General features: G+C 50.3%; 1 protein-coding gene across 3 annotated transcripts in view; it reads right to left on the bottom strand.

Moving 5' to 3' along the window:
- STX8 (syntaxin 8) overlaps positions 1–14,200 on the bottom strand; it is an 86,193-nt gene extending 71,993 nt beyond the window's left edge. The window contains exons 1-7 of one of the 3 annotated variants that reach the window (XM_079323186.1): positions 14,090–14,200; positions 13,546–13,645; positions 10,044–10,138; positions 8,371–8,481; positions 2,011–2,135; positions 661–753; positions 182–335 (exon numbers count right to left, since the gene is read on the bottom strand). In XM_079323186.1, coding sequence (XP_079179312.1) covers positions 298–335; positions 661–753; positions 2,011–2,135; positions 8,371–8,481; positions 10,044–10,138; positions 13,546–13,645; positions 14,090–14,106 — 579 coding nt within the window. In that variant the 5' untranslated portion in view covers positions 14,107–14,200 and the 3' untranslated portion in view covers positions 182–297. Of the gene's footprint in view, positions 1–181; positions 336–400; positions 580–660; positions 754–2,010; positions 2,136–8,370; positions 8,482–10,043; positions 10,139–13,545; positions 13,646–14,089 lie in introns of those variants that run through there. The other 2 variants (XM_079323187.1, XM_079323185.1) reach the window with 2 other exon arrangements.
- Positions 14,201–14,519: the final 319 nt, after the last annotated feature.

Here is a 14,519-nt window from a genome sequence, read left to right on the forward strand (position 1 = left end):
CTGGCAGGGCCCTCCCTGGACTGTTCCAGGAGGAATGGAAAACTCAGGAGCATTGGAGGATCTGCTGTCCCAGGGCAGCTCATGGCATGTGCACAATGAATAACACAGCAGATTCACCAGGAGAGCAATTCCACTTGGCCCTGGCCCCTCTGAAAGGTAACAGGTGCTCTCCTGGTTCAATACTACACTTGAATTCATCTTCACTCACTGCCACAAACCCTCCCACACCAAACCCTTTGGAGCAAACAATGCAATGCTGCTTTAATTGCTGGCTTAAGACTTTTCCATTTCAGTTAATCAGGAAGGACACAGAATGAGAATGCTCAAGTGAAGCCCTGCAACACATAAAAACTGTCATAGAACAGAAAAATGCAGAAGATGGAGTACAAAATTAATTCTGTGCTTTGGACCAGTAATCACCAATCTCTGTTCACAAGTCAGGCTTGGGGAAACAACCTAAGTGCTTTACACTGGACACAGCCCACAGGGAAAGGAGTGAGGCACAATAAAATCAGGTGATGAATGGGCAGGATCTGCAGTGGTTGCTTCAACATAAACCTTTAGTGTCAGCTGCTTGCTCTGTGGGCAGAAGAGTTGTGTGAGGAGAGGAAAAAACATATTCCAGTCTTACATAGAAATGAGGCAAAATCTTGTCCTTACCATTCTGCTCATCCAGCTCATTCCCAATTTCCTGCCCCATTTGTTTCTGCCTGGATATGATTGAAGAAAGAGCATCCAGTCCAGCATCTTGTTCTGCACCAGGAAAATATATTAAATTAGTTTTAAAAGTTCCTGAAATGGCAGGCTACATAGGTGGAAGTGAAGAAAAAGTAATCTACTCTGTGCTTGAAGGGCTAAAATGCATTAAGAAAAACACATGAACACAACATGAGAATTAATTCTTATGGCAACAGTACTCTTGAAATAATGTGAATGATGGGTAAATAATTTCTCTACTCTGGCTGGGACATTTTGCTGAGGATCCAAAAAAAATCCAAGAATTTAACATTCAGCTGTTACTCAATCATAAGTGCAGGGGATTTTTCTGGCAAACACAGTGAGCTCCTGATTAGCCTTTTTAAATTTTCCAAGCAACTTTTAACATGAATAAAAGAAAACAGGTGATGCAAACACCAAAGAACTCGAAGAGATTTTTAAAGCTGCAAGAGGGTGGGGGAGAGCTGAGGGCAGTGAAAGTGTGATGTGCTCCCAGAGTTCCTGAGTGAAGAACACATCCCCTGTGCCCTGCAGGCTGCCCCAAGGTGCAGCTCTGCTGCCCAGAGCTGCCAGGAGTGGCACAAGAGGAGCTGCAGAGTGCCCAGGGCACAGCAGTGATGCCCAAAGGGAGTGGCCAGGACACCCTTCACTTCAGCAGCCCTCCAACACCTCCTTCAGTCTCAGTTTAATTACCTATAATGTAATTAAAAACACAGCTGAGGTTCCTCCTGGACTAGACAGGTTCTCCTGAGCTGCACACAAGGTGTTCCCAGGCAGAGTGAAGCAGGCTTTACCTGGAGACTGATTTCATTCCATCCCTGCCAATATTTAATTGTCTAGAAATGACCTCATGAACCAACTGACCTCCTCAGGCTGAGGTTTCCCACCACTTCCAAAGTTGGAGATTCCCTATGGGTGCAGAGGGCCAAAACCTAAAGACCCTTCTTGGATGAGTTAATTCTTACCTGACCTTAATACCCTACCTGCTCCAATTCAACAAGACATTTAATGCACCCAGCAACACCCCAACACCCAGTGCAGTTATGTGATCACACTGCACACCAAAACCATGAATATGGGCAAAATCAGGACTTGCACAATTTCATTTAAGTTGCATCCAGTTAAGAACATTGCAAGCACAATGCTGCTCCTGGAAATACAGAAAGTGCCTGGGACTGCTGTGTTTGACATCTATAAATATCAAAACTTCAGCACAGCTTGGTGTGCTGGGGTTCAAACAAAGGCTCCGCCTGTGAGTCCCAGAGATGCCCAAAACAACAAAGGCTCTTGTACCTTCAATGATCCTTCTCTGCTGCTGCCTGAGCTCATCAAAGCCAAGTCCTCTGGTCTCCTCCGACTCTTCCAAGAGCCAGGGGTTGGTGACACCTCGTTTGGCCCCTCCTGCCATGAGGCTGGACCTGAAAAGAGCTCCAGTGAGTGATTTCCAGCCCCTGGCAGGCAGCAGCACACAGGGCTGAGCACTCCTGGGGCTCTGTGCAAACCCAGCAGGAATCAGCCAAAGGCAATCCCCAACAACAAATCCATCTCACAGGTTGGAAGTGCTAAGGAAGGAGAGAATTCATTTTACAGGGATAAATAGATTGTATGACATATCCACAGACTGTATAATATATCCATATAAAATGTTGTTTGCATGTAGAACACACAACATTCCTGGCAATTACATTATTCCTGTATTTGCTACGTGAACAAAGCACAAACTGATAAAAACACTGCTACAGCCTCAAACAGTGAAAGATCCACTTGTTAAGAGATGCAAATCAGATGAGACTTTTAATTCCCTGTAATTCTGACAAAACCTAACCAGGAACATTCTTGAATTTCAAGAACTGTAGATGGACACAGGTCCCTTCCTGCATATCCTAGTCTGGCATCAATCTGAATGAGAAGCCAGGAACACACACTCTTAAATGAAAAAGTAATTAAATAATGGGTTTTCTTTTCAAAGAATTATGACTTGAGATTGTTCACATTACAGACACTTCCCTGGTGACCACAGAAAACAAGTTTTCCATGTCCAGGACACATAAATCCAAGCAGTAAAATGAAACCCCACTTAAATATTTCCTCAATACCAGATTTCTGCTTTCTGCCTTTCAGCTCCTCACTGGTTTCTCCTCCAAGAGAAGCCTCATGACAGACTGAGAGTCCCCTGAACCCAGAACTGCAGCTCAGGTTTAGGGGGAGGCATGCTAAGCTTACTTCCCCCACAAATCTTTACAAGTGAGAGCTTCTGCTTTCTTTTCTTTACTCTGTATTTCATTCCTATTTTATCTTTTCCCTGCTCTTTCCCAAAGCACTTCCACAAACAACCCAAAAACAGAGAGAGGGCTTTTAGGATCAATCAAATTCTCAATTATTTTAGCTACACCATGATGTAAATTGGAATGTTGCAGTTGTTTTGGTGTTTTAATAGAGTTTTTGATGGAGTTGCTCTGCAGGAGATGCTCTGATGCTGCCCAGTGCCCACATCTGCTGGACAGGGCTCTGTGGCCCAAGCCCAGGGCAGGAGCTCCCTGTGACAGGGGCAGGGGGCCAGGAGGGCTCAGGGCCCTGCTGGCCGTGAAGGGTGTCTGAGCACAGCCCAGAGCTGGGGCTGGGGCTCCTGGAGGAATTCTGGGGAGCTGGGGACATCTCCTGGCCATGGAATGGAGCAGCACTGCTGGAAAATCATCCCACACGAGAGCTCTGCAGCTCCTCTCCCTGGCCACTGCACTCCAGCCCAAGGTGAATTCAGAACGAAAAATAGTGAAAAGAAAAACTTTTTTAAAAAATAAAAGTGACTAAAAAGCAGTTTTTATAAATCTCAACCTCTCCCTTAACCACCCCAGTGATGCTGAATACCAAAGCAGAGCCAGCCCTGCTGTGCCACAACCAGCTGGGTGCCAAGGGCAGCACCAGAGAGGAGCTGGGATTCTTCTGCATTCCAGTCCTGCACCTCCATTAGATTTCCATGTATTTGTCAAGGCTGGCAATCAGGCTTGATTAGAGAAACTTACACACACCTGGAATGCAGTTTTACACATTACCCAGCTTTCCTCCCTGCTCTGGGGGATTAAATATGCTCTTTTATCTCCCAGTCTCACAACTGGCACCAGGCTTGTGAACATGACCGAAACATTACACTGCTAAAGGTGGAAACATCACTGCAGCTCACCCAATTCAGTTCAATTAGAAGGACACAAAATCCAGTGTAACAACATCTGACAAGTTGTTTAACTAAAGCAAAGGGAACATAAAGCTCTCTGCTTGCTAAAAAGAGCAGAACTATTTCTGCCTGTTAAAAAACAGCCAAGGCAAGCAAATTTGAAATAATTTGCAGCTCTGTCTCTCCCCCTCCCACCAGTGCTCTGCCCTATTCTTGTAGGTTGGGTCATGACAAGTGGTCTGCTCGTTACAATAATCTTTGTGACATGTTTGGTAACTACCTTCCCACACAACACAGCAGAACTTCCTCCTGCCTCTGATCCTGCCCTGCCTCGCCTGGCTGGTGTGAAGATTAAAGCTTATCCAATTAGCCACCCACTGCCTCCGCCAAGTTAATCAAGCAAATCTGAGGAGCCTCACAGAGCACTGGAGTGTGGGGATGGCTTTTGATTATGGGAGCAGATTTAACTAATTACAGGGCTCAGCAATGTGCCTGAGTATAAAAGGTGATGGGGTTTAAAATCAGGGAGCTCTGTCACTGCCTAACAAGGGAGGGCTTGTCTTATTGTTTCACTGATAATTCTCAGAACACCTCCCAAGTAACTTAGATTACTCAACCAGCACTTACTCTAGGCCAAGGCCACACATCAAGGCTTAGGGCTTTACAAGACTGATCAGCAAGACTGAGTCTTAAACAAAACCTGGGTCATATGACAATTGGGTGGATGATCACTTGAACATTCCCTGAACTACAGAGGGGCTCTTTGAAGCACCCAGGGCACCCCAGCCTGGCTTCACAGGTCACTCCCCACAGGGGTGCTGCAGGACTGGGGCACTTTCTCACAATGTTCACTCTACATCTTTAGGAAGCTCCAAGTTAAGAAATAAAATAAATATAGTTTTAACATACAAAATAGAAACCCTCTCTATCTCTCCAAAGACCCATGAGAGGTCACAGGAGCACAGGCACTTCCAAATACCCTCCAGTTACCATCCCAGGTAGAGATTTACCCACAAGAACCTCTCCTGATGGGGTTCCTCCAGCATTCCCTGCAGCTGGCAGAGGACTTCCAGCCACACCAGCACAAAAACTGGTATTCCCATATTCCAGAAAATTCCATGTTGCTCTTGACACCATTTCCCTGTGGCTGGATTCACTGGTCCCACTGCTTCAAGGACTGGGAGCTGCATGTGCTGGCTGAGGAGGCTGCTGGACAATCATGACCATGCTGACTCTTGGCCACACACAGCCAAAGGCACATTAATCCTGGAAAGCTCCAGCTCAGCCCTAGATCTGATCCTGGGACTCAGATGCTCTCCTGGATGGAGAATTGCCTCTTTTCCCACCCTTCCCATCCACCCCCCCAGAACTGAGGCCAGCCCCATCCCAGCTCAGGATGCTGCAGCTGCAGCCAGGAGGCTCCAGCAGGAAATGGGAGGAAGGACACCAGGAAGGACTTTCAGAGGCACCTAAACAACTTTTGTTGATCTTATTTCCTAAAGAGCATTTGCCCCACACAAACAACAGCCAAATTCCCAAAAGCATTTGACACCTGAAGCCAGGTACTCATGGACTGAAACCTGTTTGGCATTAGGCAAAATTCCTGTTGGATCTGCCATCTGTCAGGAAAATGTACAGCAGGAAAAATGGTGACCCACATTGAAGAGAAAAAATAATAAAATGTACTCAGGGCGGCTCTTATGAAGGTGCTTTGTGTCCCACAGATAGCAGAAGTCTCCATCTTTGAGGAATTCCAGGAGACATCAAGGAAGGCCAGTTAATTTATTGATTTTCTGGTGACTTCTCCAGCCTGACACCTGGCCAGACAGGAGCAGGAATATTCCCATTCCTCTGTGTCCACAAATGTTTAAATACTCTAAAAGTTTGACATGTGACATCCCAAAAGTCAACATTCCTGGTTGCTTTCCCACCCCTGCCTTTGGAAGGGAATGAAACCCTGGCAATCCTGCCCCACTAAAGCCCCTGTTCTAACAACCTGCACAGATCTCTCCCAAGGAGAAAAGGGGGCAGAAGATACTGGAATTGTTATTAAAACCCAATTAAAGGAAATGGAACTGGCCCTGCTCAAGGGGAGCCATGCAAAAAGCACAAGCCTTCCCTGGAAAATCCCAGTGGCACCTTAATTAGGGCCGGAAGGGGCAGGAATGTGTCCCCAAGCCATGGAGCCTCCTGCTCACACTTGTCACTTGGGATCAACCCTGAGAGCGTTAAAGCACAGCCCTGCATCCCAGAAACAGCTTCAGAGCAGCTTTCAAAGGATGTAAAACTCACTGAGTGGTGACCAAACGTAAACCAGCTTAATTCCAGGGAGAACCTCCCAGCCCCAGGTCCTGGGACAATAAATATGTGATCAGTGGTGCAGGAAGGTTAATGAAAGGAAGGGCTGCTGGCAAGAACAGGACCTGGGCACTGTGGGCTGTCACATCAGGGCTGGATTAGATATGGAAAAGCAGCACAAGCCAGGCAAGTGTCACTGCTCAGCTTCATCAAACTCCAGGTGCTGATTTTTCTAATGCAGGGAAAAGCTGAGTGTCAGCTGCAGCACATTCCAGGCTGGGCTCTGCCACCTCTGGAATCCCAAAGCTGGGCCAGGACCCTGCAAGGATTTCAGAGGGACCCTGAGCTGGGAGGGGCAGCTGAGCCCTGCAGACCCTGGGGGCTCTGTGCCTGACACCAGCTCCTGCCAGGGTCCTGCCCAGGGTCCTTCTAAAACTCCTGCCAGGGTCCTACTAAAACTCCTGCCAGGATCCTTCCAGACTCCTTCCAAACTCCTTCCAAACTCCTTCCAAGATCCCTCCAAACTCCTTCCAAACTCTTGCCAAGCTCTCTCCAACCCCCTTCCCTACAGACCCACACACAGCCCAGGCTCAGACAAGCAAAGTTGGATTTCCTGACACAAGACTCAGGGCCTGAGTTGTCTCTGCCTGTATCCCTGAAAACCAAACCCACAAGGGAGACCATGGATGTGGTGGGAATTCACCCCACAGAATATTTGGCACAGTTTTATCCATTTTTAATAAAAGAAGTTAAAAGAGAACTATAAAACATCAGCTCTTGCAACACCAGCAAATAAATATTCTCTCTGATGTTATCTTCTGCTGAAAAATACTGGATTCCTGATCGTTTCTAACAGAGCTTGAAATTATCAAGGGATTTTGGTATTTTCCTCCTGTTTGCCTCAGCACCTTCTGGCTGGGGAACCCAAGGCTGAATCCCTGGAGCAGCACCTTGCCAACACTGCCCTGCCACAGCAGGGATGGCCACAAAAGCCATGCCAGCTCAGGGACTGCTCAGCAGGGGACACAAGAGCTCTCCTACATCACAGTCCCACATTTTGCCTGCTCGCTGTTTTACATGTTTTGGATGATTCTCACTGATAGATTTAAAAGCCAACACAACAACAGGAGCTGCACTGAGCTCTGGAGAATCCAAACCTTGAACAATTGCTTGGGTTCAAGCCCAGTCTGGAGGTTTATCACCTGCAGCAGGTGCTGCCCTGATGTCTGGATACGTAAAGATGACAAATGACAATCACATGTTACAGAATGGGCTGGGCAGGAAGGGACCTTGAAGATCACCAGTGCCACCCCTGCCATGGGCAGGGCCACCTTCCACTGTCCCAGCTGCTCCAAGCCCTGTCCAGCCTGGCCCTGGGCACTGCCAGGGATCCAGGGGCAGCCACAGCTGCTCTGGGCAGCACAGGCAGCTCAGCTTTGGGTGTAACAAACAACCCAGAGAATTCCAGCACTGAACCCAACCCCTTCAGCCTCACTGAAGAGACCCTCAGCAAACACAAATATACACAGGAATGCAAAAAAGCATCAGCTGAAATCATCAAAATCAATGCCCAACAGTCACCACTCACAGAGTGATGCCTAGGTTTCAGCTTTCATATTTCCAGACTGTGCACTGCATTGGTGTGTGACTCTGAACTCCATGCAAAGTGTCCCAAGTTCTCCTCCCAGCTCAGGCACACAAAACAATCCTTTTCCAGCCCCACAACCAAGGACACGCTGCAGCTTCAGCCCCAAAAAGTGCAACCAGCAGCCAATGGAGGAGAGAATGTGGGAGGATGGGAGTGCAGGAGCTGCAGCTGGGATTGGACAGTGAAGCCAAGATGGAAATGGAGCCAAAGTGATGCAAGTGTGAGAACTCGTGACTGGGATCCATCTTGGGCCCATCTTGGGTGGAGCCACGGCCGGGCCCTGGCACTGCCCAAGGGGAATCCTTTGGAGCCTTGGCATGAATCCCTGCTGGATTCCTGTGGCACTGCCCAGCCTCTGCCCCAGGGAGACTCTCCAGGCATCAAGAGAGCTGCCAGGAATGTGCTGTCACTGACAAAACCACACCATTTCTAAGCAAATACATCTCCCTGTGTTCCCTGCAGGGGTAAATGAGCTCAGTGTCACCTCAGATGCACTCAAGGCTCAGATCCTGCTGGACTGGAGGGGACAGTGCCATACCTGCTCATGTCTGGCTCCGGGCCTTCATTCCTGTAGGATGCCTCCAGCTGTCTGTGCCGTGTCAGGAGATCATCCACCAAATTCTGCCTCCTGTCCCCCTCCAGCTGTGTGCTGGTGGCTCTGGGTTAAGGACCAAACTCAGAAGCACTGAAAAGTTTTCATTTCATTGTATAAAATAATACCTGTTATACATTCTTAAAATAAATCAGACTTCCTGATCATCCAAATTAACCATTTTAAATTACAGAAAAAAAGGCTCCAAGATCTAAGAGGATTGGTCACATTTTTCTGAATGAAACCTGCTGTTATTCTAAATGTGTTTCTGATCTTTATATATCTGAAACAAAAGGTTTCATACAGTGGACACAGAACTTTAAGTCGTTATCTCAATGTAATTAGAGAACTGAATGGACATTTACTGCCAAATTTGCATTAAGAATAGCACACCCCCCTCCAAAATCCCACCAAAGTAATTTTTGGTTCATTTGTCGGTCTCTAACCCTGACATTGTAACAGTACCACACAGGTTAAACTCAGGGAAGGATGAGATTTCTTTAAACAGCTCCAAATTACACCAGGGCAGGGCCAAGCAGAACACAGCCTTTAAAATCAGCAGGGCATTTCTCATGTCACTTCACTGGAGGCTCCTCACACAGACCAGGGAGCAGCTCCCAGCCAAGTGATCAGAGAAAAACCCAAATTTTCCTTTGAGCATCTGTTTTCACTTGCAATTCAGGAGCAGAGCACCCGACAGCCACTGGTGAGCAGAGCAACAATTCACACAGTGCCTCTGAAGAGCTGTGGCTTCCAGAGGGGAGCTGTGCAGGCTTTCTAAAATTAACCTCAGTGACATCCTGAAGCACTTCTAACTCTCTCCCAAGTCCTGCTGAGTGGGGTCAGCAGTGGCTGAACTGGTTTGTGTGTGTTTTCTGCCACAGCAGCTGCACTGCCTGCTCCAGCACCCCTGGGCAGGGCAGCTCCAGCACTGGCCATCAGCACAGCACTCAGGGCTGGGGCTCAGGAGGGATTTCTGCTGTGCTAGGCTCAAATTAAACATCCCTCCCTCCAACCAGACTGCCCCTGGATACTTTCAGGGAGATGGACATACCTTGACTCCTTAACCTGACTGTTCCAGCACAGTCTGGCTGTGGGTAACACTCCCAGCAGAAAATCTGTGATTTCTTCCCAAGGTGTGTTTTGCTGCATTTTGATCAATCTGAAACTGCAGCCCTGCTGTTTCTTCAGTCAGTCAAAAGCCAGGATACCCCAGCCCTGCCCACAGCCTGAATAAAGCTTCCTCCTTCCTTTTAGCCAGGCCTGGCCAAGAGAAAATGTCACCTGACCAGTTTAGTGCTGGACAAGTGACCTTGCTCAGACACCAGCAGTGCCTGCAGAGCACAGACAGCACCAGGGCAGCTCTGAGGTGGCTCAGACATGTCTTTAAGCTCCTCTCAGCCCAGGTGACAAGAGGAGACCAGAGCCAGGCTCTCTCTCAGCACCCCAGAGGTGCCAGCTCTCCCTGTGCTGCAGCTGCCATGAAAAGAACAACCAGTAGCACAGAGAAAGTTCTGGTGACAGAGTCACCTGCAGAGGGAATGAGGGGAAGCCCAGCTGGTGTGGCAGGGGAATGGGAGCCCATTTCCCAGCGTGGCCTGGGCAGGGATTGCAGATACATCTGCCGTGTGGACACCGCCCGCAGCAGCAGCTCCCTCAGCTGCTCAATCTTCTCCCTCAGGCTCTGCAGAGAGGCCCTGATGGCCACGTTGACCTGGGGGAACACAGAGATTGTCACTTTGTCAGATTGGCATGAATTTCATACTGCTTCATCACAATGCATTTCACTTTTACTGCACAGGTGTGAAGGGCTCCACTGCAACCCCAGAGAACCTGTCCAGAGCCAGGCTGCTTACAAAACAATGCAATGGTTTCACAAACACAATTCTAAAACATTAATGCTGATGAATATGGAAAGCTGTCTTTCAAGTCTTTATAAACACACTTTTTTTAGATGGGCAAAACATTTCAGCACATTTTAATATTTTCCAGATAAATTTCCAGCTCTTTCCTCTGATCTGCAATGAAAATACAGGCACCAGCTTCTTTTGCCACTGGGTTTCTTTCCCAGCTACCAGGATCAGAGAGAAGGTTGCTACAGGTTCACACATTCCCTGCACTGAACTCCAGACTTGAAACTTAACACCCCAAAGAAATTCAGACTGTTCCATTTCCCTTCTCAGCAGCACCCAGGACCCCCAATCTTTTCTCCTTGACCTGCCCAAGATTCAGATGTGTCTGTTCTCAGTAAAAGTGTAATTCAGGCATCCTTCCCTGATGCAAACCCCAGACTTGAAGGAATCCTCCTGCTTTCTCCCCACCCCTTCCCAACTCAAACTCACATTATCCTCTTGAGTTTTTCCTCCTTAGATGTTATTTCTTCTCACTCCAGTTATGCAGAAAAACCACTCTAACTGCAATTACCAATGCAAGTCATCCTAATTAAGACTTGCTGTGCCTCTTGTTTACAAGCTGTGGCTTACAATGGGCAGCAACCCCAGCTGCTCTGTGGGGAACTGGGAACAGATACCTGCTCTCACTCAGTCCTGCTTTCCTGGAGACACAGAGGCAGCAGCAGCAGCTCTCTGCAGGGCCAGTGCTGCCAGACCCTGCCTGGGTGTGTGCACTGGATGGAGCAGGAGAGCCTCAGAAGATCAAACCTCTGTGCCCAGGGAGGTTTGCTCTCAAACACCACCACATACAACAGAGCAGATGCAGTCAGGCTGAGGCCAAAATCCACCTCTGGACCAAAGCACCCAACACCACCATGGCAGAAGATCCAACTAGGATGGGGGATCAGCAATTTTGGGAATGCTGAAGCCTCTGCAATCAGGTAATTAAAGGTCTTCTCATTTGTTCTCAGCTCCAGGTGGAGAGTGCTGCATTTGACTGACCCAGAACAGCAACAGAGCACAAAGGTGACACGGCCAAAACAGTCACAAAATGCAGCCACCTCACCAGAAACTGCAGTGAGAGAACAAAAGATTTCACCTCTTTCACAGAAAACTTAGAAAGAAGTAGAAAGAAATGAAAAGAAACCAATGGAAGTTTTGATCAGCTTAATAGAGCAAAGTTCACATATGGTAAGTGCTGGATTAAAATTTTTCCTCACAGTTTGTTTTTTTCCATTTTAAATTTTTTGCTCTATTTTTGGCTCAGCAACAAGCAAGAAGTTTGTCAGGCATGCTAATTGCAAAATACTATAAAAATAAATAAAAACCTGTTTACATTCTCTCTAAAAGGCCAATATTGTACAAAGCCATTTTCCTACATTACATCAGGAGCACAGGACACGCGACTGCTCAGCTGTGGATTTCTCAACAGGCACTTCTGTTATGAAAACACCTCTCTCCTTGTTGGAAACTTGTTTAGAGTAGAATCAAACACTGCCAAATATCCCCCTTTACCTCTTAATGGATTAAAGGAAGCTGGAAAACACAGGGCATGGGACAAATGATTTTATGGAGAAGTCAGTCACCCGTGCAATGTTTCCATAAAACACAACCTGGGAGAGTTCCAGCCCCAGAAAGGCTCCAACACCAACCCCAGGTTTCCCTGGGGTTTGGACTCCTCAGAGGTGGCACTGATGGCAGGTGAGCACTTTGCCCTCTATAAATACAGACAGATGAGCAGCAATCTTTTTATTGGTCTCCTATTGTTGAGGTGTATCTGCACAATTCTGATACTTCACCATCCTGAAAGCAGGAAATACTGCTCTCAAACCTTGGGGTTTCTGAAACTCCTTCTCAACTCCTGCTGAACTGAGGCAGCCATTCAGCAGCACTGATTGTTGTGCACAGCCTACACACTTTTCCTCAGAATTTCTTCCAAGGAAACATTTCAAAAATGACATTTGATTTGAATGCCTCTCAGCAAAGTGAGTGACCCAGCAGATCCAGCATTGCATTACAGACCTAATCTAGAGAGGGGGGCAGATAAAGCATAAACTATCAACTCAAGGGCTTACAGTAATTTTCATCTGAACACAGCCAAGGGAGCAGGTAATGACTCAAAGCTGATCCTGAAGGACAAGGCCTGGAGCCCCATGGAAAGCAGCATCCTGAAAACCTTATTTTATTCCTTGAACAGGAAGTGTGAAAACATGGAGAACACAACACTCCTGGGTAAGCTCTAACTGCTGCTTCTAATTCCTATATAACTCCGGGCTTGTATTTTGTTAGAAATGCAGCTAAAACAAGGCTGCAAAGCTCCTATTCCTTCTGAACTGCAGCCACTGCAAAAGGCTGGAGCCAGCCCTGGGGAAGGAACATCTGCTCCCTGTTCCCAGAGAGAGGGCACAGAGCAGCTGCTGAGCATCCCAGCATCCCTGACCTCTGGGACAGCTCCATCACAACATCCCAACATCCCTGAACTCCGGGACAGCTCCATCACAACATCCCAACATCCCTGAACTCCGGGACAGCTCCATCCCAACATCCCTGAGCTCTGGGAAGCTCCAGCCAGGAGGAGCAGCCGGAGCGGGCAGCAGGGTGTGCGTGCCCAGCCCCGCCACAGCTCCTCCCCTATCCAGCCCTGCTGCAGAGATCCACGGCTGCGAACCCACGCGACCTTTGTGACGGGGAAGCCACTGCTCATTCCCGGAGAGCGTTCTGCTTCCCTTTACACACACAGCAAGGGACACACACGGGCGCTGGGCTCCTGCCGTGCAACACAACCTGCGACAGCGACACAGCCCGGCCCGATCCGCCCCTTCCGCGGCTCCTGCCCCTCCCGGCCCCCATCCCGGGAATGCCGCTCTCCAGGCCCCCCATCCCGGGAATGCCGCTCTCCCGAGCCCCCATCCCGGGAATGCCGCTCTCCAGGCCCCCATCCCGGGAATGCCGCTCTCCCGAGCCCCCATCCCGGGAATGCCGCTCTCCAGGCCCCCCATCCCGGGAATGCCGCTCTCCCGAGCCCCCATCCCGGGAATGCCGCTCTCCCGACCCCCCATCCCGGGAATGCCGCTCTCCAGGGCCCCCATCCCGGGAATGCCGCTCTCCAGGGCCCCCATCCCGGGAATGCCGCTCTCCAGGGCCCCCATCCCGGGAATGCCGCTCTCCCGGGACCCGGCACACCCAAACCCAGCCCAGCCCCCCGCCGAACCCCTCCCTGCCGGGGCACCTTGGCCGAGCTCTCCCCGCTCCGCTGGCAGCGGTTCCGCTCCTGGATCCTCTCGGCGATGTCCTGGGCAAGCTGGCGAGCGGCGGCGAGCAGCGGGAGCCTGGGAGCACAGCAGGGACTGAGCCCGGGGCCACGGGAGGCAGCCGGGACCGGCTGGGACGGGACGGGACGGGACCCGCTGGGATCGGCTGGGATGGGATAATGGGGTGGGACGGGACCCGCTAGGATCGGCTGGGTTCTGATGGGCTGGGACGGGTTGATATAAGACTCGGGAAAAGGCCCGGGAGGGGAAGGCACGGCTCCCCCAAAACACACACACACACACAAAGCCTGGGATAGCTCTGAGAAAGGATCCCGGTAGGGGAAGGCACAGCACCCCCAAAACACACACGCACACCGGGATGGATTTGGGAAGGCACACTGCCCCACCCCGCACAGCCCGGCCCCGCCCGGCCCCGCTCCCGCCCGTGCCGGGCTTCGGAGGCTCCGGACGCTCCGCAGGGCCCGGCCCGGCCCGCAGCCCCCGGCCCGGCCCGGCGCTCACCAGGGGTCCGGAGCCATCGCGGCCCCGGAACCTTCGCCGCGCTTCCGCCGGATCCGCCCGGACGCGCCGCGCGCAGGCGCCCAGAGCGCACTGAGGGGAAATGGTAGAAGGAAATGGGAGAAGGAAATGGGAGCGAGGAGAGAGGTGCCGGGCTGCGGGCCCGGGGAGCGGAGCCTGCCCCCGGGGTGCGGCGGTGCGGGGTGCCCGGTGCTGCGGGCAGCGAGGCCGATGGCGCAGCGGTTCCGGTGTGCGGTACGGGGGCAGGGGAGGTGTTCAGGGACAGAGGTGCGGGATGCAGGGACACAGATGCGGCCCTGGGTTTGCAGGGGCAGGGGCTTGTAGAGATGCAGATGTGCAGGGTATAGAGGTGCAGACATTCAGCGTGCAGATGTGCACTGCACAGAACCAGAGCTGTCCCCACCCCTCCCTT

The sequence above is a fragment of the Erithacus rubecula genome (assembly GCF_903797595.1).
Source record: "Erithacus rubecula genome assembly, chromosome: 20".
NCBI classification, from domain to species: Eukaryota; Metazoa; Chordata; class Aves; order Passeriformes; family Muscicapidae; genus Erithacus; species Erithacus rubecula.